Source organism: Onychomys torridus, chromosome 22 (assembly GCF_903995425.1).
Source record: "Onychomys torridus chromosome 22, mOncTor1.1, whole genome shotgun sequence".
NCBI lineage: Eukaryota > Metazoa > Chordata > Mammalia > Rodentia > Cricetidae > Onychomys > Onychomys torridus.
This window is the reverse complement of record NC_050464.1, coordinates 6,450,293-6,474,974: the sequence shown is the minus strand read 5'-3', so window position 1 is coordinate 6,474,974 and position 24,682 is coordinate 6,450,293. Positions and strand designations below refer to the sequence as shown.

The following is a 24,682-nucleotide window of genomic DNA, read 5'->3' as shown; positions in this document are numbered from 1 at the left end:
TGGAGGGGAAGAGTAAAGAAAGAGATGTCTTGTTGCGGGTGGATAGTTTGGGGTCAGGTAGAAACCTGGTGCAAGGGAAACTCCCATGAATCTACAAGGATCACCCCAGCTAAGATTTCTAGCAATAGTGGATAGGTATCCTGAACTAGCCATCTCCTGTAACCCTAATTGTTATCAGAGGGCCTTCATCTAGTAAATGATGGAAGCAGATGCAGAGATCCACAGCCAAGCACTAAGCCAAGCTCTGGGAATCCTGTTGAAGAGGAGGAAGGATTGTACAAACTGTGTGTCGGGGGAAGGTGCCAAGGTCATCACAAGGGAACCCACAGAAACAACTAACCTGGGTTCATAGGAGCTCACAGACTCTGGACCAATAGCTAGGGAAGCCTGCATGGGACTGACCTAGACCGTCTACATATGTGTGACAGTTGTGTAGCTTGGTCTACTTGTGGGCTCCTAGTGGTGGGAGCAGGGCTGTCCCTAAGGCTTTGACTGGCTCCCAGGAACCTGTTCCTCACACTGGGTTGCCTCGCCCAGCCTAATACAAGGGAAGGATCTTAGTCCCGTCCCAACTTGATATGCCATGCCTTGTTGACACCCATGGGAGACTTGCCCCTTTCTGAACAGAAACAGAGGAGGAGTGGATGGGGGTGCAGGGGGAGGTAAGGGAGAGGAGGAGAGGAGAGGAATGAGGGGAAACTACAGCCAGGATGTAAAATAAATGAATACAATTAATAGAAAACAAAACAAAAAAACAAACAAAACAAAAAAACCAAAACACCAATATATAGGGCTAGAGAGATGGCTCAGAGGTTAAGAACATTGGCTGCTGCATGGGTCCTGAGTTCAATTCCCATCAATCACATGGTGGCTCACAACCATCTCTAATGAGATCTGGTGCCCTCTTCTGGCCTGCAGGCATACATGCAGCCAGAGCTCTGTATACATAATATTAAAATAAAAACAACAGTATAGTATATAAAAATATCCTAGTACCAGTGCCATGGCTCAGTGGTAAAGACATCTGTCCCCAAGCCTGAAGACAGAAGTTTGATCCTGGGTCCCACATAGTGGTAAGAGAACTGACTCTCAAGTTGTCCTCTGACCTCTACCCACGCACTGTGGCACACATATACATACAATAAGTAACGGCAATTGTAAAATATTCTCATGAGATATGATACTGTGCATACTGAATATACACAATGAAAATTTAAAATAACTTTAAATGATTCTAATCTCTGATGGTCAATATTGTTACCTTGATGGGACCTAGGGTCACCTAGGATAAAGCTCTAGGTGTATCTATGGGACATTATTTTTTCTTTACATTTTGTATGTGGGCTGTGCATGTATGTGTCTGTGTAAACATGTGGAGGCCTGAAGTAAATGTAAGGAGTCAGCCCCTATGACTCTTCCAACCTATTCATTGAAGCAAGGTTTTTCAATAAAGTTCATAGCTAGCTAGCTTGCTCACTCCCAGGTCCACCTTCCAAGTCTGGAATTACAAGCAGCCTGCCACATCCAACTGGCATTTCCATGAATGTCTGGGGAGCCAAACTCCAGTTCTCCTTACTGCACAGCAAACACTGAACCATCTCCTCAGCCCCCGTGGAAGATGTTTTTAGATCGGGTCTACTGAGGTGGAAGGACTCCTTCTGAACACAGGTAGCACTAGCCCATGGGTGGGGTCCCAGTCTGAATAAAGAGGAGACAGTGAGCCGAGCACCAGCATCATCTCTCTGCTTCGGGAGGATGGGTGCAATGGGACCAGGAGTCTCGGGCCCCTGCCACCATGCCAGACGGTACCCTCAAGCCATGACCAAATCTTTCCTGAAGTTGCTTTCGTTGGGTACTTGATCCTAACAAGAAAAGTGACATGAAACCATACATAAGAAGTGAAAAGTGTTGAACATTTTATTAAGTTTTAAAAGCTTTACATGTGATGAACAAAGTTAGGGGTGGTGCTTCTCAAAGAGGACGTCAGCCCTGTGTTGCTTGATCATGGCGAAGCCATGAGAGATCTGTCTTGTAAATGCTTCACGTATTCACACTCTCAGCCCAGGATTGGGAAAGACGTCACCTTCTTCTTCCTTCAAGGAAGAACAGATGCTGTGATGCCTCAGGTCACCAGCCTGCTGTCACAGCACCTGTGACTCTACTAGCCCAGCTGGACTAGAATTTGTTCCAGTGAATTCTAGAACTTATCTCAAGTCACCTTGAGGCCCCTCAGAGACACAAATCATCCAGACACTTCTTAGGATGGGCTTGAGGGTGGAGAGCAGGTGTTGGGGAAGGCTTGTGGGGAAGGGCAGTTCCAGGCAGCTGTGAGTCACCTAATGAGGGAGCTGGGAACTGAACTCAGGTCCTCTACAAGAGCGGTATGTGCTCATAACCACTGAGTCACCTCTCCAGCCCTCACTTGTTTGAGATAAGATCCCATTGGCCTGGGGCTCACTCATTAGACTAGGCTGGCTGTCCACCAAGCCCCAGACACCCGCTTGTCCTCACTTCCCCAGCGCTGGGATGACAAATGCGTGCCATCGCGCCTGGCTTTTATGTGGGTGCTGGAGACTGAACTCAAGCCTCATGTCCCAAGGCAGGCACTTTATGACTGAACTATTTCACAGACATAAAAGATGGCATGAAACACATACCTGGAGTCCCAGCATTTGAGAGGGCTTAGGATAGACTTTATACACAGCTGTGAGTGGCAAAATGCAGACAACAACAAAAGGGTTGGTTTGTTTTGTTTGTTTGTTTGTTCAGTCAGGGTCATGTTATATAGCCCAGACTGACCTCTAACTCTCAGCCCTTCTCATCCTAGGATTACAGACATACACCACCATGTCTGACTTTGCTCTTTTCAGAGAGATTCTCATGTAACCCAGGCTGGCCTCAAATCCCTGCTGTGCCTGCCTCTGTGCTAGGATTACAGATGAGGACCCCATCACCGGGGTCAGCATCATTTTAACAATTAAAATTTTATATTTGTGTGTGTGAGTGTGTGTGAGTGAGTGAGTGAGTGAGTGTGAGTGTGAGTGAGTGAGTGAGTGAGTGAGTGTGAGAGTGTGAGTGAGTGCATGTGTGAGTGTGTGAGTGTGTGAGTGTGTGTGAGTGAGTGCATGTGTGAGTGTGTGAGTGTGTGAGTGTGAGTGTGAGTCAGTGTGAGTGAGTGTATGTGAGAGAGAGAGAGAGAGAGTGTGTGTGTATGCATATACACATTCCACAGCTTGGGTGGAGGTTGGAGGACAGCTTGTGGGGGTTGGCTGTCTTTCTCTAAGTCGATCCTGGGGATTGAACTCAGATCATAGATTAGACAGCAAGCAACTCCACACACCCAGCCACCTTACCGGTTCCATCTTGAGGACTGTTAAGCAGCATTTGCTGCCATTTAGAATGTGTATGAGCCCATCACCACCACCCATCTCCATCTCCCAACTGGAATGAAACTCTGTCCTCACTTAACACCCACCCCTGGGGCCTGCCATTCTGTTTTCTGTTGCTACAAGCTTGCTCACTCTCAGGACTTCACAGTGGTGGAATCAAACGAGATTTGCCCTTTGGCTTTGTGTGTATACGTGGTATGTGTGCCTACATGTGTGCAAATGTTCATGTGCGCTTATGTTTACAGAGACTGAAAGTTGACTTAGAGTGTCTTCCTCAATCACTCTCCACCTTAGCTTTTTGAGACAGTGTCTCTCATTGAATCTGGAGCTATCTAGTCTGGATAGACTGGATGGCCATCAGCCCACTTCTGCCTTCCAAATGATGGCTTTACAGGTGGACATGCCATGTCCAGCTTTTTACATGGAGGCTGGGCTATAGCTCAGGCCCTCATGCTTGTCTGGCAAACACTTTACCAACCAACTATAATCTCCAAAGTCCCCATGGCCTTGAACTCACTATTCATCGAAGAATAGCCTTGAACCCCTGACCCTCTTGTCTCTACCTTCCTGAGTACTGGGGTTACAGTCCATTGTCATTGATCCCAGATAACTTTATGTTATGTATATTTTACCACTCAACTGATCTTTATGAAAACTGTTATCTGATCCCCATTTCCTGGAGTGGCAGACAATTCAGATATTTTGTGGAATAACTCATCCCCAAACTATGTATTCTAGAAAAAGACAAATGCAGTCAGTAGCAAAATGATTTTCCAAAAGCTGGGCCAGACTGCATTGTTTGCATACTTAGCTAGAAAATCATCTTCAGCTCCGTCTCTTCCCTTCCCACCCCTCACCCCCCCCTCCCTGACACATACTCCAACAAAGGACAGTTTTAACCAGAAACAAAGATAAACTCCCGTGGGTGTAGACTGGCTTTGTGTGCACTAGGGAGGCCAAAGGTCAGCCTAGTTGTCATTCCTTGAGAGCTGTCCATGGTGTGTGTGTGTGTGTGTGTGTGTGTGAGAGAGAGAGAGAGAGAGAGAGAGAGAGAGAGAGAGAGAGAGAGATGAGGGATGTATGTCCCACAACACGCATGAGGTCAAGAACAACTTTCAGGAACCATTTCTCTCCTTCTACTGTGTGAGTGCCAGGAATTGAACTTGAGTTGTCAAGCTTGACAGCAAGTGCCTTTACCTAGCTGTGCTGGGCAGTTTTATGTCAGTTTGTCAAAGACTAGAATCATTTGAGAGGAGGGAACCTCAATTAAGAAAATGCCTCCAACTAGGCAGTGCATGCCTTTAATCCCAGCACTCAGGAAGCAGAGGAAAGTGATCTCTGTATTTGAGGCCGTCCTGGTCTACAGAGCAAGTTCCAGGAAAACCAAGGCTACACAGAGAAATCCTGTCTCAGGGGGAAAAAAAAGAAGGAAGGAAAGAAGGAAGAAAGAAAGAAGAAAACACTTCCGTAAAATCTGCCTGTAGGTAAACCTACAGGGCATTTTCTTAATTGGTGATTAATGGGGAGGGCCTGACCATTGGGGGTGGTGCTATCCCTGGGCTGGTGGTCCTGGGTTCTATAAGAAAGCAGGCTGAGCAAGTCATGAAGAACAAGTCAGTAAGCAGCACCCCTCTATGGCCTTTGCAGCAGCTCCTGCCTCTGGGTTCCTGCCCTGTGAGAGTTCCTGTCCTGACTTCCTTCCATGATGAGCAGTGAGGTGGAAGTGTAAGCCAAATAACCCTTTCTTCTCTAGCTTGTTTTTGGTCATGATGTTTCATTGTAGCAATAGAAACCCTAACACGACACTGATCCATCTTGCCAGCCCTTCCACATTGTTTTTTTTGTTTTGTTTTGTGAGACAGAATCCCTTGCTGGATTGGAACTCCATTGGCTAGACTGGGATAATAAACATGTTTCAACATGCCTGGATTTTTTTTTTTTTAACATGGGTTCAACCTCAAGCAAGCAGCCAGCCAGCTGAACCACCTCCTGGCTCACAGACAAGCTTCTTGATACTCAAAGGCTGCCTGGAGAACAGGAACCAGGAAGGCAGCCAGCTAAATTCATAAGAGGGCAGAGAGAGAAGTCAGCCTGAGTGATTGCCAGGTTCACAGCAATAGAATTGGAAGCATGGCCACCAAGAGGCCATGGGCCCTTGTCACTCACCTCACCAAAGTGTCTCTCAATGATGTTCAGAGCACTCTGGCTAACATGACAATTCTGGTGGAGCTGTAAAGACTCAATTTTTTCTATACCACCAACTTCTTCCATCAGGAGATACATCTTTTCCTTCTCATGCAGCCTATCGGCCTCCTGAGGATAGATGGGGATCAGCAAAGAGACCATCAGACCCAGAGTGTGCTGCGGGGCAGGGTGGAGGGAGTGGAGGGGGGTGGAGGGGGGTGGAGGGGAGGATGGAGGGGGGGTGGAGGGGGGTGTCTTTAGCTGGCCAGCCCCAAGGGAGCGTTCCTATGTGGAGACATACCTGTTCCAGCAGGGGTAGTCACAGACCCACTGGAAATGCCAAGATTTCCCTCTAATTTCATTGATTCATTTACTCAATCATGCATGCATTTATTCATAAAATCATTCATAAATTCATTTATTCACAGTTACTCATGAAGTCATTCATTCACAAAATCATCCAAAAATTCATTCACTTACAAATACATTCATGAATTCACCCATGCATTTACTTGTTCACACATTCATTCATTCACTTTTCCACTCAAAATGTGTTCAACATTAGAGAACACAAATGTAATAAATATAAAAATGCTTTTGTCCAAAGCACTAAAGAATTCAAAGTGAAAAACTATGAAAAATATGTAATAAAAACCAAGTGTAAGCCAGGCGGTGGTGGCACAAGCCTTTAATCGGAAGGCAGAGGCAGGTGGATCTCTGAAATCCAAGGCTAGCCTGTTCTACAGAGGAAGTTCCAGGACAGCTAGGGCTGTTTCATAGAGAAACCCTGTCTCAAAAACCAAAACCAAAACAAATAACAACAACAACAACAGGTCTAGGTAAGTATTACAGGACTCTAGAAATTACTAAGACTGGGTTTCATGAAGCATAGCCTTGAACTTGGCTATGTGGCTGGACATAATAACCTCAACTCCTGATCCTGCTACCTCCACCTCCTAAGTGTTGGTATGACAAGCACACCCAGCTCAGCCATTAACGGAATTCACAGAACCAGTGCATGATGTTTATACCTTCCCCTTTGTCCTTACTGTCCTGGAGAAATGATGTTATCCTGTTTGGGGACAGTACTACCCACAAAGGATTTATGGTACTTCCCAAACCTGCCCTGTCCTCCTTCTATGACCCAGTTGCCTGATGATTCACTAGGATCTGTTTTAAAAGTGGGATACCGGGAGACTAGAGAAAGGCTCAGTGGCTAAGAGTATTGACTGTTTTCCCAAAGGACATGGGTTCAGTTCCCAGTGCCCACAGAGTGTCTCACAACTACCTGTAACTCCAGTTCCAGAGGGTCCCATGCCCTCTTCTGGCCTCTGTAGGCTCTGTAGGCATGTGATGCACAGATATACATGCAGGTAAAATATCCATTCACATAAAATAAAAATAAATCAATCTTTAAGAAAAATCTGATACATGGTGGTGCATTCCTGTATTCTCAGTGTTTCAGAGGTCTCGTGGTGTAGAAGGGCTATCATGAGTTCTATGTAAGCCTGCCTGGGCTACATAGGGAGACTCCCTTCTCAAAAGCAAAACAAATAATAATAATAATAATAATAATAATAATAATAATAATAATAACAATAACAATAACAAACAAATAAATAAATAAAAATAAAAACTAGCTCAGGACCAGAGAGAGAGTTCAGTGATTAAAAGGACCTGAGTCCGGTTCCCAGCATCTACGTCTGGAGACTCAGAAGCATCTTTTGTGAGCTGCAATTCCAGCTCAGGGGAATCTGATTTCTCTATTTGCACCTGTACTCATGCACACATATCCACAAACAGACACATATCCACACAATTCGAAATAAAAATAGATCTTTTTTTTAAAAAAAAAAAAGTCTAGTAACGTATTTATTTTTTCTTTTCTTCAAGACAGCGCTTCTCTGTGCAGCCCTGGTTGGCCTCAAATTCACACTGATCAATCAGCCTGCCTCTGCCTTCGGGGTTCTGGGATTAAAGGCATGTGCCACAATGCCTGGCTTGACTTGTGTTTTGAACCCTCTGTAGGTCCCCCAGCCTCAGGCAGGATAAATCCCTATCTTCACCAGCCAGTCTCGTCTGCCCCCAAACCCAGTTCGCTCTCCCTCCGTTTCCCAACCCCTTGCTCTTACTACGTCTCCCCTCAATATTCCACAAGACTCATCTAGACTCTGTTCTCTGGCTGGGCCATTCCTCGGAGAATGTTTACTTCCCTGAGCGTTGCGTGTGTGACTGCAGCCATCCCCACCCTGAAGGAGCAGTGACTCCCCAGCTGACTCCTTTACTGGAAATCTCTGCAGCATCCTCTCTGTCACTCACACACAAGTTCCCCAGAACAAGGATTCCAACAGCTCTGTTCTGAACACTTGTCACAAAGGTGCTCATTGAGGCACTGGGGGTACCCACATAAACACTTTCTTCACAGACTGGGTAGCCCAGCAGGCTAGCCTCAAACATTCTACTTAGCCTAGGCTGCCCTCAAACTCATGACCTCCTTCTTCTGTCTCCAGAGTGCTAGGAGAACAGGTGTACACTGCCAGGCTTGGCTTGGAATCCTTTTCGTGTGTGTGTGTGTGTGTGTGTGTGTGTGTGTGTGTGTGTGTGTGTGTGTGTTTCTTTGTGTTATCCACAGGATGTAGGAAGAGTAGGAAGAATGACAAGAGAATCCTACTTGGGATTCATTCATTCATTCATTTACTCACTCATTCATTCATAGTCAAGGTCTCATGTAACCCAGGCTGGCACTAACTGTATAGCTGAGGATGACCTTGAACTCCTGACCCCCCCTATCTCTACCTCCTGAGTGCTGGGATTACAGGCCTGTAGCAGCACGCCTGGGGCCTTCACACATGCTAGGGAGGCATGCTACCAACCAGTTACATCCCAGCCCAAAGCCCTCATGTTACTTTTCTTAAACATTTTTACATTCTCTCTCACCCCCACCCTTGTGCAGGCGTCGACACATGCACCACTGCACATGAGTGGAGGTCAGACCCCGACTTGGAGAAGTCAGTTCTCTCCCACTGTCCCACTGGCACACAATCCTGGGGATTGGATTCAGGTGGTCAGCACGCTTACCGCCAGCCCCCCCCCAACCCAAGCAACCCCACCACCTTATTTCTAAGAAGTATGCTCACGGCCTTCAGTTGGAGGCTGCCTGTTCAGAACAGCTCACCTGGAAGAAGAAAGAAATAATGTCCAGGATGATGGTGACGATCTTCATGTCTGGAGCTGTGAGCAAGTTCAGCAGTGGCCCCAAAACTCCGGAGTGGAAAAGCATGGTCAGCTGGCTGTGGGAGGCCCCTGTTGCGAAGTTAGCCACGGTCCACACGGCTTCTTTCTGCACTCTGAATTCTGCCTGCCAAGACAGAGGCTAACATTGTCTACAACACCCAAAGGCCATCCTAAAGTGATACCGACTTGATTCACTTTGTTGACGTTGTGTTTTATACATTTTTGGGATAAGTTCTGTGTAGCCCAGACTGGCCCCCAACTTGCTATAGAGATGAAGAGGACCTTGAACATCTGACTTTCCTGCCTTTACTTCCCAAATGCTATCCTTGTGGTGAGCATCACCCTGCCTGGTTTATGTGGTCCTGGCAATCAGTCTCAGGGCTTTGTGCATGGTAGGCAAGCACTCTGCCAACTGAGCCACACCTTCAGTCTTATTTTATTTAAGCTTTTAAAAACAGGGTTTCACTATATAGCTCAGGCTACCCTGGAACTTACTATGTAGCCTAGGCAGGCCTTCAATTTGCAAGCCTCCTGTTGCAATCTCCTGAACGTTAGGATTACAGGTGTGTGCCACCAGGCCTGGTCTTGTCCTGGCTCACTCCCTAAGTCAGATGGTAAGAGCTGAACTTACAGATGAAATCTACATCCCCTGCCCTGACATCCCGCCTTCAATTCATCAGAATACAGCCCCTGAATGGAGCCACCAAGTAGGTCGACTGACTCCCAGGGGACATTTTTTTCTTTCCTTTTCTTTGACAGGGTCCCTTGTGGGCTTTACACACACAGTGTAGCCACCAATGACCTTGAGCTTCTGATTATCTCTCTCATGTGGATGCCGGGGATTGAACCCAAGTCCTTATGTTGTATAGCAGACACTTTACAGACCCTCCCAGCCCCGCCACTTACATTCTTTAGTAGGGCTACCAACGGAGGCAGCAGGTTATTCACAATCAGCTGCTGGATGTGGTGTTTTGGTCCAGCGGCCACATTGCTCATGGCCCAGGCAGCTTCTTTCTGGATAGAGGACTTTGGGTGTCTCAGAAGCTGGCCCAGTACCTTCAGCATGCCAGCATCGATGGCCATCTGGGTCTGCTGGTCTGTTCCTGTGACAATGTTGCCCACAGTGCGGAGAGAAGGGGTCTGGAAGGAACAGGAAAGGTGTCTGAGTATTGCCACTCTACAGGTGAGTCACATGCTGAGTGCTATGCCCAGAAATGTCTGGAAGTTTGCCATGTTTTCTTCAGTCAGCATAGCCATAGCTGCTTTGACATAGTTTCAAGTACTTGCTAACTACCCCAAAGTTCTGAGGCAAGGTGGGTAGATAAAGGACACATCAGGAAATGATGCTCTGCCGAGGGGGGGGGGTTGCTTGTGCAGCTGGTGGTAGAGCACTTGCCTGGCTCGTGGGAGGTCCTGTGTAGTATGGTACCACACACCTGTAATCCCTGCACATGGGAGGTGGAGTCAGGTGAAAGTCAAGGTCTTTCTTGGCTGTACAATGACTTTAGTAAGGCTAGCCTGGACTACAGGAGACTCTGTTTAAAAGAAAACATTCTGCTGTCCTGTTTTTGTTTAGGGATTTTTGAGACAGGGTCTCTCATGTAAGTTCAAGTTGTCTCAAATTATGTAACCAAGGACACTGAGCTTGTAATCCTGGTTTTTTTTCTCAAACTCAGTGTGTAGCTGTGGATGACCTTGAACTCCCTGATCCTCCTGCCTCTATCCCAGTGCAGGAATTATAGTGTGCTCCACCATATCTATACTCCTGAAACCCAGGACTTCCTGAGTGCTGGGTGCACACTTATCAACTGAGCACCGTCCCTAGCCCTGGCCTTGAACTCACAATCCTTTCTCAGCCTCTGCTAGGATCGCAGGTGTACACTGCATGTCCACCTTCCTAAACTCTCAACTGGGGAAAATTCCACTCCGGTTGTGGAGTCTACGGTGCCTTTGTATTCATGCTGGCTTCAGACTTCTGCTGTACATTTAACTGGAGCCAATGAGCACCCAGTATCATATGGTGATGTGTTCACCAGCCCCTTTAAGTAGCTTGGAGGATCCCCAGGGTGGGTCTGTGATAGAAGGTGATGAGCATCTCAGGAGAGCTGAATGTAGATGTCTTTGTGCTGTGGTGGCAGCCCCAGTGAAGGTTATCGAGAGGGCTAGGTTTTCCTACACTACCAGGCTAACCCGCCATCCCACGAGGGGTAGACTAGTTACTGCAGCCTTATCCAGGTACTACCAACTGGGTCTATTTATTTTCTATTACTTTCTATTAAAAGTTCATTTCTTGGGAAGGTGAGATGGCTCATGAGTAAAGGTGTCTGTAGTCTCAGGCCTGATGATCCGAGCTGGCTTCCCTGAGCCCACATGATGAAGAAAGAGGGAACTGACTCCTGCAATTGCCCTCTGCCCACCGCCCCCCCCCAACATGCATCATGGTATATGGCATATCACCCATACATAATACATAAATGTTTAAAGTTTTTTTGGGGGGGACTGGGTCTCCTTGTGGAACCCAGGCTAGCCTCATAGTTGCGGTCTTTCTTTCAGCCTCCTAAGTGCAGTTGCATACATCCAACAATGGGCCTGGCTACTTCCCCCTGACGTTCTCCACTCTCCCTGCCCCCGAGTATTATCACCAAACTCACTTTGCATCATCTGGAAAATACTATGGGAATCTCAGCAAAGATGGTTACTAAAGATGTATGTGATACAATAAAAATATAGTGACTGAGAGAGGTCAAGGCAGAATGGGGCTAGACACAGTGGCATGAGCTGTAGTCCCAGCACCGGGGAGGTAGAGGCAGAGAGGGTCCAGAGTCTGGGGTTCTCAGCTAGAGACTGGGGCCCAGGCCAGCTTGGGCCACATATGACTCTGTATGTTGTAAAAAAAAACAAAAACAATGGAAAAAAGAAAAAAACAGGCTGGGTGGTGGTGCACACCTTTAATCCCAGCACTCGGGAGGCAGAGCCAGGTGGATCTCTGTGAGTTCGAGGCCAGCCTGGGCTACCAAGTGAGTTCCAGGAAAAAGGCGCAAAGCTACACAGAGAAACGCTGTCTCGAAAAACAAAACAACAACAACAACAACAACAAAAAAAAAAAAAAAAAAAAAAAAACAGGCAGGGAGATCTGTGAGTTTGATGTCAGGTCTACATAATAAAGTCCAGGCTAACTGGTGCTACACAGTGAGACACTGTCTGTCCATTTCTCTGTGTGTGTCTGTTTCTGTGTTTGTGTGTCTCTGTCCATTGTGTCTGTCCATCTCTCTGCATGTATGTTTATCTGTCTCTGTGTCTGTCTCTCTGTGTCTTTCTCTCTGTCTCTGCATGTGTGTGTCTATCTCTGGTCTCTCTCTCTCTCTCTCCATATATATATATATATTGCTATGTGTGTCTCTCTCTGTCATCTCTGTGTGGATTTCTCTGTCTGTGTCTCTCCCTGTGTGTGTGTGTCTCTCCCCCTCCATCTCCTCTCCCCCTCCATCTCCTCTCCCCCCACTCCCTCTCCCCTCCAATCTCCTCTCCCCTCCATCTCCTCTCCCCCCTCCATCTCCTCTCCCCTCCATCTCCCTCGTCCCCTCCATCTCCTCCCCCCTCCATCTCCTCTCCCCCTCCATCTCCATCTCCCCCTCCATCTCCTCTCCCCCTCCATCTCCTCTCCCCCTCCATCTCCTCTCCCCCTCCATCTCCTCTCCCCCTCCATCTCCTCTCCCCCTCCATCTCCTCTCCCCCTCCATCTCCTCCCCCTCCATCTCTCCCCCTCCATCTCTCCCCCTCCATCTCTCCCCCTCCATCTCTCCCCCTCCATCTCTCCCCCTCCATCTCTCTGTGCCCCTGTCTCTTTCTCTCTGCCTCTCTACCCCTCTCAGCTCTACTTTCTCCCCCCTTCTCCCTCTGTCCCCTCTCTTTCTCTGTCCTCTCTGCCTGTCTGTGTGTGTGTGTCTCTGTCCCTCTCCATTTGTTTCCATCTCTACACACACACACACACACACACACACACACACACACACACACAGGGTGAGAGGAAGAGACAATAAACCAACTTGCTCAAGCTAAAACCAGCAGAACAGTAGGGAAAGATGTGAGAAAGGCCCCAGGTGGAGGATCATAAGCAGTCCACACGCTGCTCTTCAGGTGGGAAAACCCAAATCTTTAACTCCCACTCAGATCTGAGAGGGAAACTTATCTGAGAAAGTCTCAAAGAGCAGACTTACAGGTGACAACCCGGGATTCAGGTGACAGGAAGACCTGGGGTGGGAGGTGGAGCTGAGAACCTGATACAGAGGACCTGGGGTGGGAGGTGGAGCTGAGAACCTGATACAGAGGACCTGGGGTGGGAGGTGGAGCTGAGAACCTGATACAGAGGACCTGGGGTGGGAGGTGGAGCTGAGAACCTGATACAGAGGACCTGGGGTGGGAGGTGGAGCTGAGAACCTGATACAGAGGACCTGGGGTGGGAGGTGGAGCTGAGAATCTGATACAGAGGACCTGGGGTGGGAGGTGGAGATGAGAACCTGATACACAAGACCTGGGGTGGGAGGTGGAGCTGAGAACCTGATACAGAGGACCTGGGGTGGGAGGTGGAGATGAGAACCTGATACACAAGACCTGGGGTGGGAGGTGGAGACAAGAACCTAACATGGTGAATCTGACTCATAGGATCTAATCTGTTTTGTTTGTTTTTGAGACATGGTGTCACATAGTTCAGGCTAGCCTTGAGCCCACTATGCAGCCAAGCGTGACCTTGAATTTCTTGTCTTCCTTCCTCCATCTCCCCAGTGCCAAGATTATAGGCATGTTCTACCAAGCCTAGTTTATATGGTGCTGGGGATGGAACCAGGGGATGTGCAAGCTGAGAAAGCACTCTGAGCTGAAGCCTCTTGCAAAGACAGGTGAGACCCAGGGTGAAATTTACCAAGATAATGAGTTCCGAGCTGGTCATGAGCTCTACTAGCCTGGGAAGGACCCCCATGGCCACCACACAATGGATGCGCTCATTGTGGCCCTCGGTGAGGTAGGACAGGGCCCAGCAGGTGTCTGAGAGGATCTCATTATCATGATGCTGCAGGAGCTGAGAGAGAGCAGGCAGCATCTGCATCACAGCCTGCTCGCAGGGGTACGGGTTCTTGTTTCGGCACAGATTAGACAAAGTCCATGTGATGTTCCGAAGAAACGTGATCTGTGATGGGGTGCAAAGGAGACAAAATGTAAATGGTGGCGTGCCCTTCCCATCCCTGATCAATACTATTGATTAGCACAGACCAAAGCTTTCGAGCATCAAAATGAACTCATTTCAGGCAGTGATCTGTGTCAGGGACAAATAAAATGAGTTTTATATTTAAATATTTAAATGTCATATGAAAGTTCCTTTGTATTCTTCACAATGTCTTTCCCCACTCTACTCAATGGATGACTTAGTTATTTTAAGATTTCATTTGTATGTATATGCATCGCTGAGGGTCTGTGTTTGGGTGTGTGCATGTGTGTACACATGCTCAAGGAGGCCAGAAAATAGAATGGATCCCCTGTCCCCTTGAGCTGGAGTTACAGGCAGTTGCCATCCACCTCACAGGGGTGCTGGGAACTGAACTCAGGTCCTATGCAAGAGCAGCAGGTGCCCTTGACTGCTGAGCCATCTCCCTGGTCCCATAGCCTAATGGTTTGACAGTATTACAATGTGTGTAAGTGCATGGATGCCTGTGTCACGACAAACACATGGTGGTCAAGAAGAGAACCTTGCCTTCCATTTCCCCTTGCTTAAGATAGTGTCTCTGTGGTTGACCCTTTGGGTTTGTGTACACCAGGCTTGCTAGCCAGCCAACTTCCAGGGATTCTCCTCTTTCTACCTCCCACTTCACTATCTGAATACTGGGATTACAGGCACATGCTAGTGAACCTGGCATTATGTGGGTGATTGGGATTTGAACTCAGGTTCTCACACTCACACTGCAAGTACTTAACCCACTGAGCCATCTCCCAACCCTTGATTTCATTTTTCACTGACAAAAAATTATCAAGCAGCTAAGTGCAGACACACAAATCTATAATCTCAGCCATGGTGGAAGCAGAGAGATTGTGAGTTTGAGGTTGACAGGCCGCATTGAGTTCAAAGCCAGCCTGGGATACATAAAGACTATGTCACAAACAAACTCAGGGATTATTTGGTCTTCTTGTCATCTAACACTACTGGCCTACCATAATAATTCATATAATATACATATGGTGTTAGCAATTGAGCCCAGGGTCTTGTGTATGCTAAGCAAGCATGCTGAGCTTTTCTTGGTTTTTCAAGACAGGATTTCTCCATGTAGCCTTGGTTCTCTTGGAATTCACAGGCTGGCCTCTAACTTAAGAGATCTGCCTGCCTCTGACTCCTGAGTGCTGGGATTAAAGGCATGCACCACTACCCAGCTCTTTTTTTTAAGAATTATTTTATTCTATTGGTGTATGTATGTGTGTATATATGCCATGTAAGTGTAGGTACCTGTGGAGGCCAGAAGAGGGCATCAAACTCCCTGGAGTTAAAATTGTAGACTGTTGTGAGCCAGACAGGAACTGAATTCAGGTCCTCTGGAAGAGCGGTGACTGCCCTTGACCCCAGCCATTCTCCAGCTCCATTTCTAGTCCTTTTAACTCTTTATTTTCAGACATGGTGCTGCTAAGTTGCCCAGGCAGCCCTTGAACTTGAGATCCTCCTCCCTCAGCCTCCCAAATAATAGGGATTACAGACCTGCTGCTCTGTTACATCCAGCCACACCCATCTTCCTTCCCTTTTTCTTTTCTTTTTTTCTTTGTCTCTTTTGAGACAAGGTTTTACCATAGAGCTCAGGCAGCCTCAAAACATGTTTTAAGTTACATTTATGTTTGTGAGTGAGTGTGCTTGCACCATGCTGTCCTGAGGGAGCCAGTTCTCCCTCCTACCATGCAGGTTCTGAGGGTTGAATTCAGGTCCTTGGCCTTGGTGGCAAGCACCTTCATCCACTGAGCATTTTGTCAGCCCGGGCCTCAAACTCCTGACAGCCCTCCTTCCTTAGCCTTCTGAGTGAGCCCCCATGCTCAGCCATATTTCTGATCTTATTAAGATCATTCTTCAGCTCTGCCTCTGGTTCTCATCACCCAAATATTCTGCCCCTGAGACCCTGTGATCAGTGTGGAAACAGAACCCAAGACCATTGATCCCTTGGCATCCAATCTTCACTTGACGACTCTCCAGTTGTCACTACCCTGCTCCCTTTGTCAGAGCAGATGAGGCAGGGCCTCCCTATGCAGCCCAGGCTGACCCTGAACTTGCAATCCTTCTGCCACAGCTTCTTGAGAGCTGAGATCACCTGTGTAGCATGGTCAGTTTCCTACCTGATGTCCAACACTTGAGGCCCAAGGGCCTGATCCTGGGCCTTCTTCCCAATCTAGGCCAGGAGTTGGCAATGTTTTCCATGAAGAGACATACAATAACAGTTTTTAGCCTCTTGTCTCACATGGTTCTTTTGTGAATATTCAAATTTGTCCTCTTGGGCTGGACATGTGACTTAGTTGGCAGAGTGCTTACCTAGCAATGCATAAAGCCCTGGGTCCCATTCTCAGGACCACATAAACCTAGTATGGTGGTGTACACCTGTAATCCTACCACTAGTAAGAGGAGATAGAGACAGGGAGATCAGAAGTTCAAGGTCGTCCTTAACTACATAGTAAGTTTGAGGCCTGACATGAACATGTGAGACTCGATCTCAAAAGAAAAAAAAAAAAAATCAAGATGTTGCAAGATAACTCATCAGGTAAAGACACTTGTTACCAAGTGGGACAATCTGAGTTCAATCCCTTGGTCCCCATAGAGGAAGGAGAAAAATTGTACCCTACAAGTGCAAACATGTGTACACATACACACACACACACACACACACACACACACACACACTAAATGAAATGCAAGTAAGTAAATGAATATATAAAGAAATACACTCACTGGTATGTTTGTCGAAATAAGATCGATCAGTCTCGGGATGGCATTATTGGAAATTATATTGTCTCTGAATTCTGGGCCATCACCTACAAATGAAAGAGCATGAGATGAAAGATCTGGGCATACACCCAGCACTCAAGAAACAGAGGCAGGTTGATTTCTGTAAGCTCAAGGCCAGCCCAGTCTACACAGTGAGTTACAACCCAACCTGGGCTACATCTCAATCTACTCTCCCCAAAAAATGGACAAGGAGAAACCCAAATTGGGTATCTAACTTTTGTTTTGTTTTGACAGGGTTTCTCTGTGTATCTTTGGCACCTTTCCTAGAACTCACTTGGTAGCCCAGGCTGGCCTTGAACTCACAAAGATCTGCCTGGCTCTGCTTGCCAAGTGCTGGGATTAAAGGCATGTGCCACCACCATCCAGCTGGGTATCTAACTTTTAAAGTGTATACTTAATGGGGAGAGATGGCTCAGTGGTGAATGGTACATACTTTTCTTATCATGTGTCTGAGTTCAGTTCCCAACACCTCTGGCAAGCAGCTCAGAACTGCCTATATCCAGGGAGATCTCTCTTCCGGCCTCAGTGGGCACCTGTATTCACATGCATACACCAATACACAGACACATATGTTCATGTAAGAAAATCTTTTTAAAAATTTATGCATAATCCAGTTCGATGGCTCAGTGGGAAAAGGCACTTGCAGCTAAGCCTGATGACCCAAGTTCAATTCCTGGGACCCATGTGTTGGAAGGGAGAACCAAATCTTGAAAGTGATCCTCTAAGACCACCCCACATGTGAACTGTGGCATGTGTATAATCCCTACCCCCACCTCAAATAAATGAGTAATTTTTTAAAGTCTATACAAAGAAAGAGAGACTAAAACTCAGTGTGGGATATTTGACAAGTAGTTGTAATATCTGTATACTGGATCCTGGGTTTCCTAGGTGGCTGGGGGGGGGGAGTAGGGGGGAAGTACATGCTTCATGCAACAGCTGCAGCTGGTCTAAGCAGAGGTTGTGGACACAAAATGAAGACAGTGAGCTTTGCCTAGGAGGTCAGTTAATTGTAAATACTAGCTGCACTTTATACCATGGCTCTCAGAAAGACTGACACTGTAGAGAAAACTATTTTCCCAAAGAAGGTTGGCAAGGGGCATTCACTTCCAAATGCAATCTGGAGCAAACTCTGGGGTCCATAGAGGATGAAGATCAGCCATTAACAACAACAACAACAAAAAACTAGCAGACAGGGCAAAACTGGTTTTTTAGGTTTTTTTTTTTTTTTTGAGATGGGGTCTCATATGTTGACACACAGAAATTTACCTGCCTCTGCCTCCTGAGGGCTGGGCTGCAAGGCAAGTGCTACCATGCCTACCCACTTATTTATTTATTTATTTTTAGACAGGGTCTCACTATGTAGTGCTGGCTGGCCTCACACTCACAGAGATTCACTTGTCTCTGCCTCCCAAGTGCTGGGATTAAAGATATGCACCTTCATGTCTGGCTAGTTTGGGGTGGTTTTTTTTTGCTTGTTTGTTTGGGGGGATTTTTGTTGTGTGTGGTGTTTTGTGTTGCTTTGCTTTGTTTTTGTGAGCTAGTGTCTTGTTATGTATGTGGCACTGGCCTCAAATCCACTATGTAGTCCAGATTGGTCTTTGTCTCCTTACCGTCCCCAATACCTTTACCTAGTCTTTAATATACGAACTAGTTTTTTAATGTGTGTGTGTGTGTGTGTGTGTGTGTGTGTGTATGTATGAGTATGTGTGAGTATGTGTAAGTGGGTATATGTGAGTGGGTATGTGTGTGTGAGTGGGTATGTGTGAGTATGTGTGTGTATGTATGTGTGAGTGTGCATGTATGTGTGTGTGTGCGCACACATACCAGTGTTCATGTGTAGAGGAAAAGGACAGTTTTTAGGAGTCAGTTCTGTCTTTTCATAATGTAGAACTTTGGTCACTAGGCTTGGTGACAAGTGCCTTTTGTCCACTGAGTCATCTTACTGGTCCTTAATAAACCAACCTTTTCATTTTCAAATTTTTATTGTGTGGGTGTGTTTTACCTGCAAGTATGTGTATGTCCCATGTCTTTGCTGGTACCTGAGGAGGCTAGAAGAGGGCATCAGATCCCTGGAACTGCAGTTGCAGGTGACCCACACGGGTGCTGGGAACTGAGCCCTGGTCTTCCGCACCCAGTGCTCTCAAACTACAGAACATCCTCCAGCCCATGTGTTTTAAAGACAGGGTCTATGTAGCTCTGGCTCAGGCTGGCCTCAAATTCCGTGTGTAGCCAAGGGTGTCCTTGAATTCCTGATCCTGCTTCCTCCACCTTCCAAGTGCTGGAATCAGAGATGTGCACTACCATGCCTGGTTTATGTAGTCTTGGGGATGAAACCCAGAGCCTCCTGCATCCTAAGCAAACACCAACCAAGCTACATGTCCCAGCTAGTGGATGGATGCGATGCCTTCAGAAGTCTTGGTTTGCATCATTAACAGGCAAAGCCTAAGTCACACCCAGTGCTCGGTCTTGTTGGTTTCCTGATGATGCATCCCAACCACTGTCCTAGACTCATGCCTTCCTGAAGCATTTCAAAGTGGTTGTTTTGCTGGGCAGTGGTGACACACACCTTTAATCCCAGCACCTGGGAGGCAGAGGCAGGAGGATCTCTGAGTTCAAAGCCAGCCTGGTCTACAGAGCAAGTTCCAGGACAGCCAGGACTGAAAGAAAAAAACCAGAGTGGTTGTTTTGTATTCTCTTGGCTCTCTTAGCTAATTCAGGCTCGGAAGTCCCCGGAGACCTATGTGCTGACTCAGCATGTTGCAGCTTCTCTGAACTAGTAAACTATTAATGCTTCGTTGGTTTTAACTTGTCAAAACTCAAGGGGCCCAACTGGCCCCCAACCCTTCCCACCCCAGTGACATTTGTATTTATTTCCACCAGGATCCAACTTGTCAACAATAACTCCCTTCCTTAGGTTTTCCCATACCATACAGGGCAACCCTGTCTCTCCATCTCTCCACATGCATACCATCTATATCTACACACATGTGCGTACGTGTACACACACACACACACACACACACACACACACACACACACACACACACACCCTTAGTGATTTTTACAGGAGATACAGGCTTCTAGGGTCACTTGTCTCCTAAGTGCTGAGATCACAAGCTTGCATCACCATGTCCGGCTTTATTTTTGTTACATTTGTGTGTCTATGTGTCTGTGTGAGCATGTGTCTGTGTGAGCATGTACTGATGGAAGCCAGAGGTTGATGGTGGTGTCTTAGTGTCTTTCTTCATCATTTATTTTTCTGAAATGGGGTCTCCTCCTGAACCAGACCTCACTGATTTATCTGGAGTAGCTGGCAAGCAAACCCCAGGGATCAACCTGCCTCTACTGCTCTAGAGCTGGGATTACAAGCAAGCTAGGGACCAAACCTGGTCCTCATACTTGTCCTCCAGCCCTTATTATATGAGACAGGTCTCAAGGACCCCAGGCTGGCCTCAGATGATGACCTTGAATTCCTGATCCTTCTGCCTCCACCTCCCAAGTGTTAAGATTACAGCCATGTACCACTGCATGTAGCTCTGAGACTTATCTTTGTTCCAGAAGCCATTAAGGCCTGAGGCTGTAGGGCTGGCACTCAAGACATTTCAGGGCAGCTTCTCATGTTATACGTGCGCCTCATCTACTCCACCTCCATTCCCAGCCTCTGACCTTGGTTCTGGGTTTTGAACCAACTTCTTCCCCAGCACAAGTATTCATAATGAGGTGAGGATGGATGCCAAGACATCAAGTGTAACAGAGAAGTCCACTCCCCAGCATGCCCACACCCCCTCACGCCTTAGCCCACTAAGGAAAGTGTCTTACCAGCTATATTACCAAGGGCCCACACCGCCTGCTCACACACCGTCAGATGCGGGGAAGACAAGAGTTCTGTCAGGGGCTGGATGGCACCAGCCATCACAACAGCTCCTGTCTGCTCGGAAGTCCCTGAGGCAATGTTGGTGAAAGCCTAGGCTGACTGGAACTGCAGGTTGGGGAGAGACGCCATCTTCAAGAACTCTACCAGCTTGGGAGTGAGCCTTGTCTCAATAATCAGTTTTAGAGGAGGGTTCCTTTTCTGAGACAGTAATTTCCTGTGAAGTGAGGCAAGAGAGAGTGGGGGGGTCACAGGGATGCGTGGAGAAACGCCCTTTCAAGGTGCTCTTAGCATTCTTAACTGGTTTTTTGTTTTGTTTTGCTTTTTTAAATACTACAAGTTGAACCCATGGCCACATGCATGATAGGCAGGTGCTCTTCCATAAGCTACCCCTATCCCCTCACTGGGGGATTCTAGGCAGGTGCTCTACCACTGAGCCACTCCCCCAGCCCCTCACTGGGGGATTCTAGGCAGGTGCTCTACCACTGAGCCACACCCCAGCCCCTCACTGGGGGATTCTAGGCAGGTGCTCTACCACTGAGCCACACCCCAGCCCCTCACTGGGGGATTCTAGGCAGGTGCTCTACCACTGAGCCACACCCCAGCCCCTCACTGGGGGATTCTAGGCAGGTGCTCTACCTCTAAACTAAAGCCCCAATCCTTAACTATCAAAAAGGAGAGTTGACTAGGGCTATTGTGGATTCTGCAGCACTTTGCAGCAGCCTCATGGCAACATTTTGCCCTTCAGGTATTCTCTACAAGCTAAAATCCCTTCAGAGGCCAATGTAAATCAAGCAATTCATCTCTGACAACACACTGCATTTCTCAAATTGCCCTCAAGGACGATGGAGCATAGTAATCGCCTCCTGCTTTTGGATGAAGTAGCCCTTTCCTGCATTATATGGGCATTTTGCCAATGCCCAGGAAACTCAGCAGGCTACTGGAACTCATTTATGGCTATAAAACCACAAATACCAGAGGTCTACATGGTGATACCTGGCAGCCTGGGTGGCCAAGAAACACAGGACTGGATCTAAGCTATTCACACCTTTGATTATGTCTTCCAGAGTGTAGCTGGCCTGCCAGGAAAAACACAGTCAGGTCAGTCATTCAGCCTCCATCAACAGAAAGCCCAGGGCCAGTGAGGTAGCTCAGAGGGTAAAGGCATTTGCTGCCAAGTCTGATGATGATCTGAGTTTGATACCCAGGATGGACTAGGTGGAGAAAACAGACTCTCGCCGATTGTCCTGACATCTGTGTGGTGTGCACATGGCTACACACACACACACACACACACACACACACACACACACACACACAAAGATAGAAAATAAATGCAACAAACAAATTGCAATCATAACAAAAATAAAAAGGAAAGCATAAGCATCACCTAACTTAGTCATTCACCTGACTTGAACAGACATCCATGGTGCACCCGCATCCAAACTAAGGCAGGGAGGACTATTTGCCGGTCTGTAGGTAACAGGTCAAAGTAGGACATTCTCCATGCTTAGGACAGAGTGATCCTCGTACACTCAGTATCTTCCTTTAAAAGTGTGTGTGTGTGTGTGTGTGTGTGTGTGTGTGTGTACATGCATGTGCCCACATAATAGCAGATGCCCACAGAAGCTAGAGGTGTCTGAGCCCCCAAAGCTGAAATTACTGCTGCTTGTAAGCTGCCTGACATGGGTACTGGGAACCAAACTTGGGTGTTTTGTAAAATCAGCAAGTCCTCTTAACTTTTGTGCCATTTCTTCGTCCACCCAGCACGTTTCCTAAAAATTGTATTTTTATGTGTGCAGAAGAGGTTACTTTGTTATTTTGTGGGGAGGAGATGGCTGACAGCAGGTATGTCTGTGTACTGTGTGCTATGGAGGCCAAAGGGAACACTGAATCCTCCTGAGTCTGGAGTCACAGATGGTTATGAGCCACCACATGGGTGCTGAGATTAAACCTGGGTCCTCTGAGTAAACAGCCAGTGCTCTTTACCACTGAGCCACTCTCCAGCCCCTCACTGGGGGATTCTAGGCAGGTGCTCTTTACCACTGAGCCACACCCAGCCCCTCACTGGGGGTTCTAGGCAGGTGCTCTACCACTGAGCCACACCCCAGCCCCTCACTGGGGGTTCTAGGCAGGGGCTCTACCACTTAACCACACCCCCAGTCTTACTCCTTTCTTTGAGTTAAATAGCAAGCTCCGATTCTATTAAACTTTCTCATGCTAGAGATACTAGCCAAGGCTATATCCCGCACAGGATGGCCCTCAACACTGAGATCTGCCACACCTCTTTTGTTGATACTTGAGAAACAAAGTCACTGGAGAACTGGCTGCTATTTCTTCTCTTTAAGGCCTGTTCATCTTTCGTGGCCTTTCAGAGTTCCAGGCTGGCAGTGATCCTCTCTTGTCGCCTCACCTAATAATGAAAACAAATAATGGGGGTTGTTATAGCCAGTTGCTGGAGAACCAGTATGTTATCCCATTTGGGTTTTTTTTTAAAGATTTATTTATTATGTATACAGTGTTTTCTCTGCACATAGGGCCTATAGGCTAGAAGAGGGCACCAGATCTCATTACAGATGGTTGTGAGCCACCATGCGGTTGCTGGGAATTGAACTCAGATCCTCTGGAAGCACAGCCAGTGCTCTTAACCTCTGAGCCATCTCTCCAGCACCCAGGGTTTTTAATTATTATGAATTTTTGCTTGCATGCATGTCCATGTACCACACTTGTGTGTGTGATTCACACAGAGGCCAGAAGATGGCGCCAGACCTCCTCAAACTGGAGTTCCAGACCATTGTGAGCTACCATGTGGATGCTGGGAATTGAACCTGGGTCCTCTTGAAGAGCAGTGCTCTTACCCACTCTGCCATCTCTCCAAGCCTCTTCTTTTGTCAATTTTACTTATTGTTCTCTGTGTGTATATAGCATGTGTAGGTCAGAGGACAAGTCACACGAGTGCTCTCCCTCCACTCGATGGGTTCCTGGATGGAACGCAGGCCGTGCGGTCTGTGAGGCAGTCAGAGCCATCTCACTGACCATGGCTATTTTGTTTTGTTCTTGCTTTCAGATGGGCTTCCTCTTCTACTCTGTAGCCAAGGCAGGTCTCAAACTTTAAAAGCCTCCTGCCTCAGCTCCACCAGTATTGAGATTACAAGTGTGTGCCATTACACCCAGCTTACGCCTCATCTATGAGGTGTTTCAACTGTGGTCATGGTTGTCAGTCCCCAGTTTATACTCACAGACACATCTTTGCCACGGTACTTAAATTTTTTCAGCCTCTCTTCAGGAGCTTCTAAGGTAGGCATGTTGATTGAAGGGGAAAAAAAGCACCTATAGGTAGGAAAATTACCAAAGAGATCATCATTGCCCTGTATGCATGTTACTAGTTAAAGTCGTCAGGTACTATGGGACCAGAGAGCAGACTCAAGCAGTTGGCCACCACCTCACCACACCATCAATGTGGGCATGTACTCTATCAATAGGCTGTGGTTACTATGGAACTCTGCAGGAACTAGTGCTGGACTTAATACAGAAAATCCTTACAGTGCATTGCAGGCTGGGATGTAGCTCAGTTGGGGGAGTGCTTGCCTAGCACACACATAGCCCTGCTCCATCCCTAGTGATGTACAAACTGAAGGTGGTGGTACACAACTGTAATCACAGTATTCAGGGGCGGAGGCAGGAGGATCAAGAATTCAGGCTGGAGAAATGGCTCCCTGCTCAAGAGCATTTGTTGTTCTTATAGAAATGCAAGTTTGATCCCAGCATCAAGATGGGGTTCACAACCATCTATAAACTCCAGTTCCAGGGGATCAAGGGCTGCTTCAGCACCAGTCATGTACCTGGTGCACATACACACACACACACACACACACACACACACACACACACACACACACGCGCGCGCGCAAAACATTCATACATGTAAAATGAAATAAATTCAAAAATTTTCAAAAACATTTCTAGACTATCTTTGGCTACATA

At 47.2% G+C, this 24,682-nt stretch overlaps 1 protein-coding gene across 1 annotated transcript; it reads right to left on the bottom strand.

Moving 5' to 3' along the window:
• Nucleotides 1–2,048: 2,048 nt before the first annotated feature.
• Nucleotides 2,049–24,003, bottom strand: Kpna7 (karyopherin subunit alpha 7). Its single transcript, XM_036171549.1, is given in 10 exon segments — nucleotides 2,049–2,093; nucleotides 5,556–5,702; nucleotides 8,749–8,931; nucleotides 9,714–9,947; nucleotides 13,726–13,989; nucleotides 16,771–16,853; nucleotides 20,647–20,915; nucleotides 21,695–21,777; nucleotides 22,983–23,111; nucleotides 23,938–24,003. Coding segments are annotated over 10 exon segments (1,503 nt in total).
• Nucleotides 24,004–24,682: the final 679 nt, after the last annotated feature.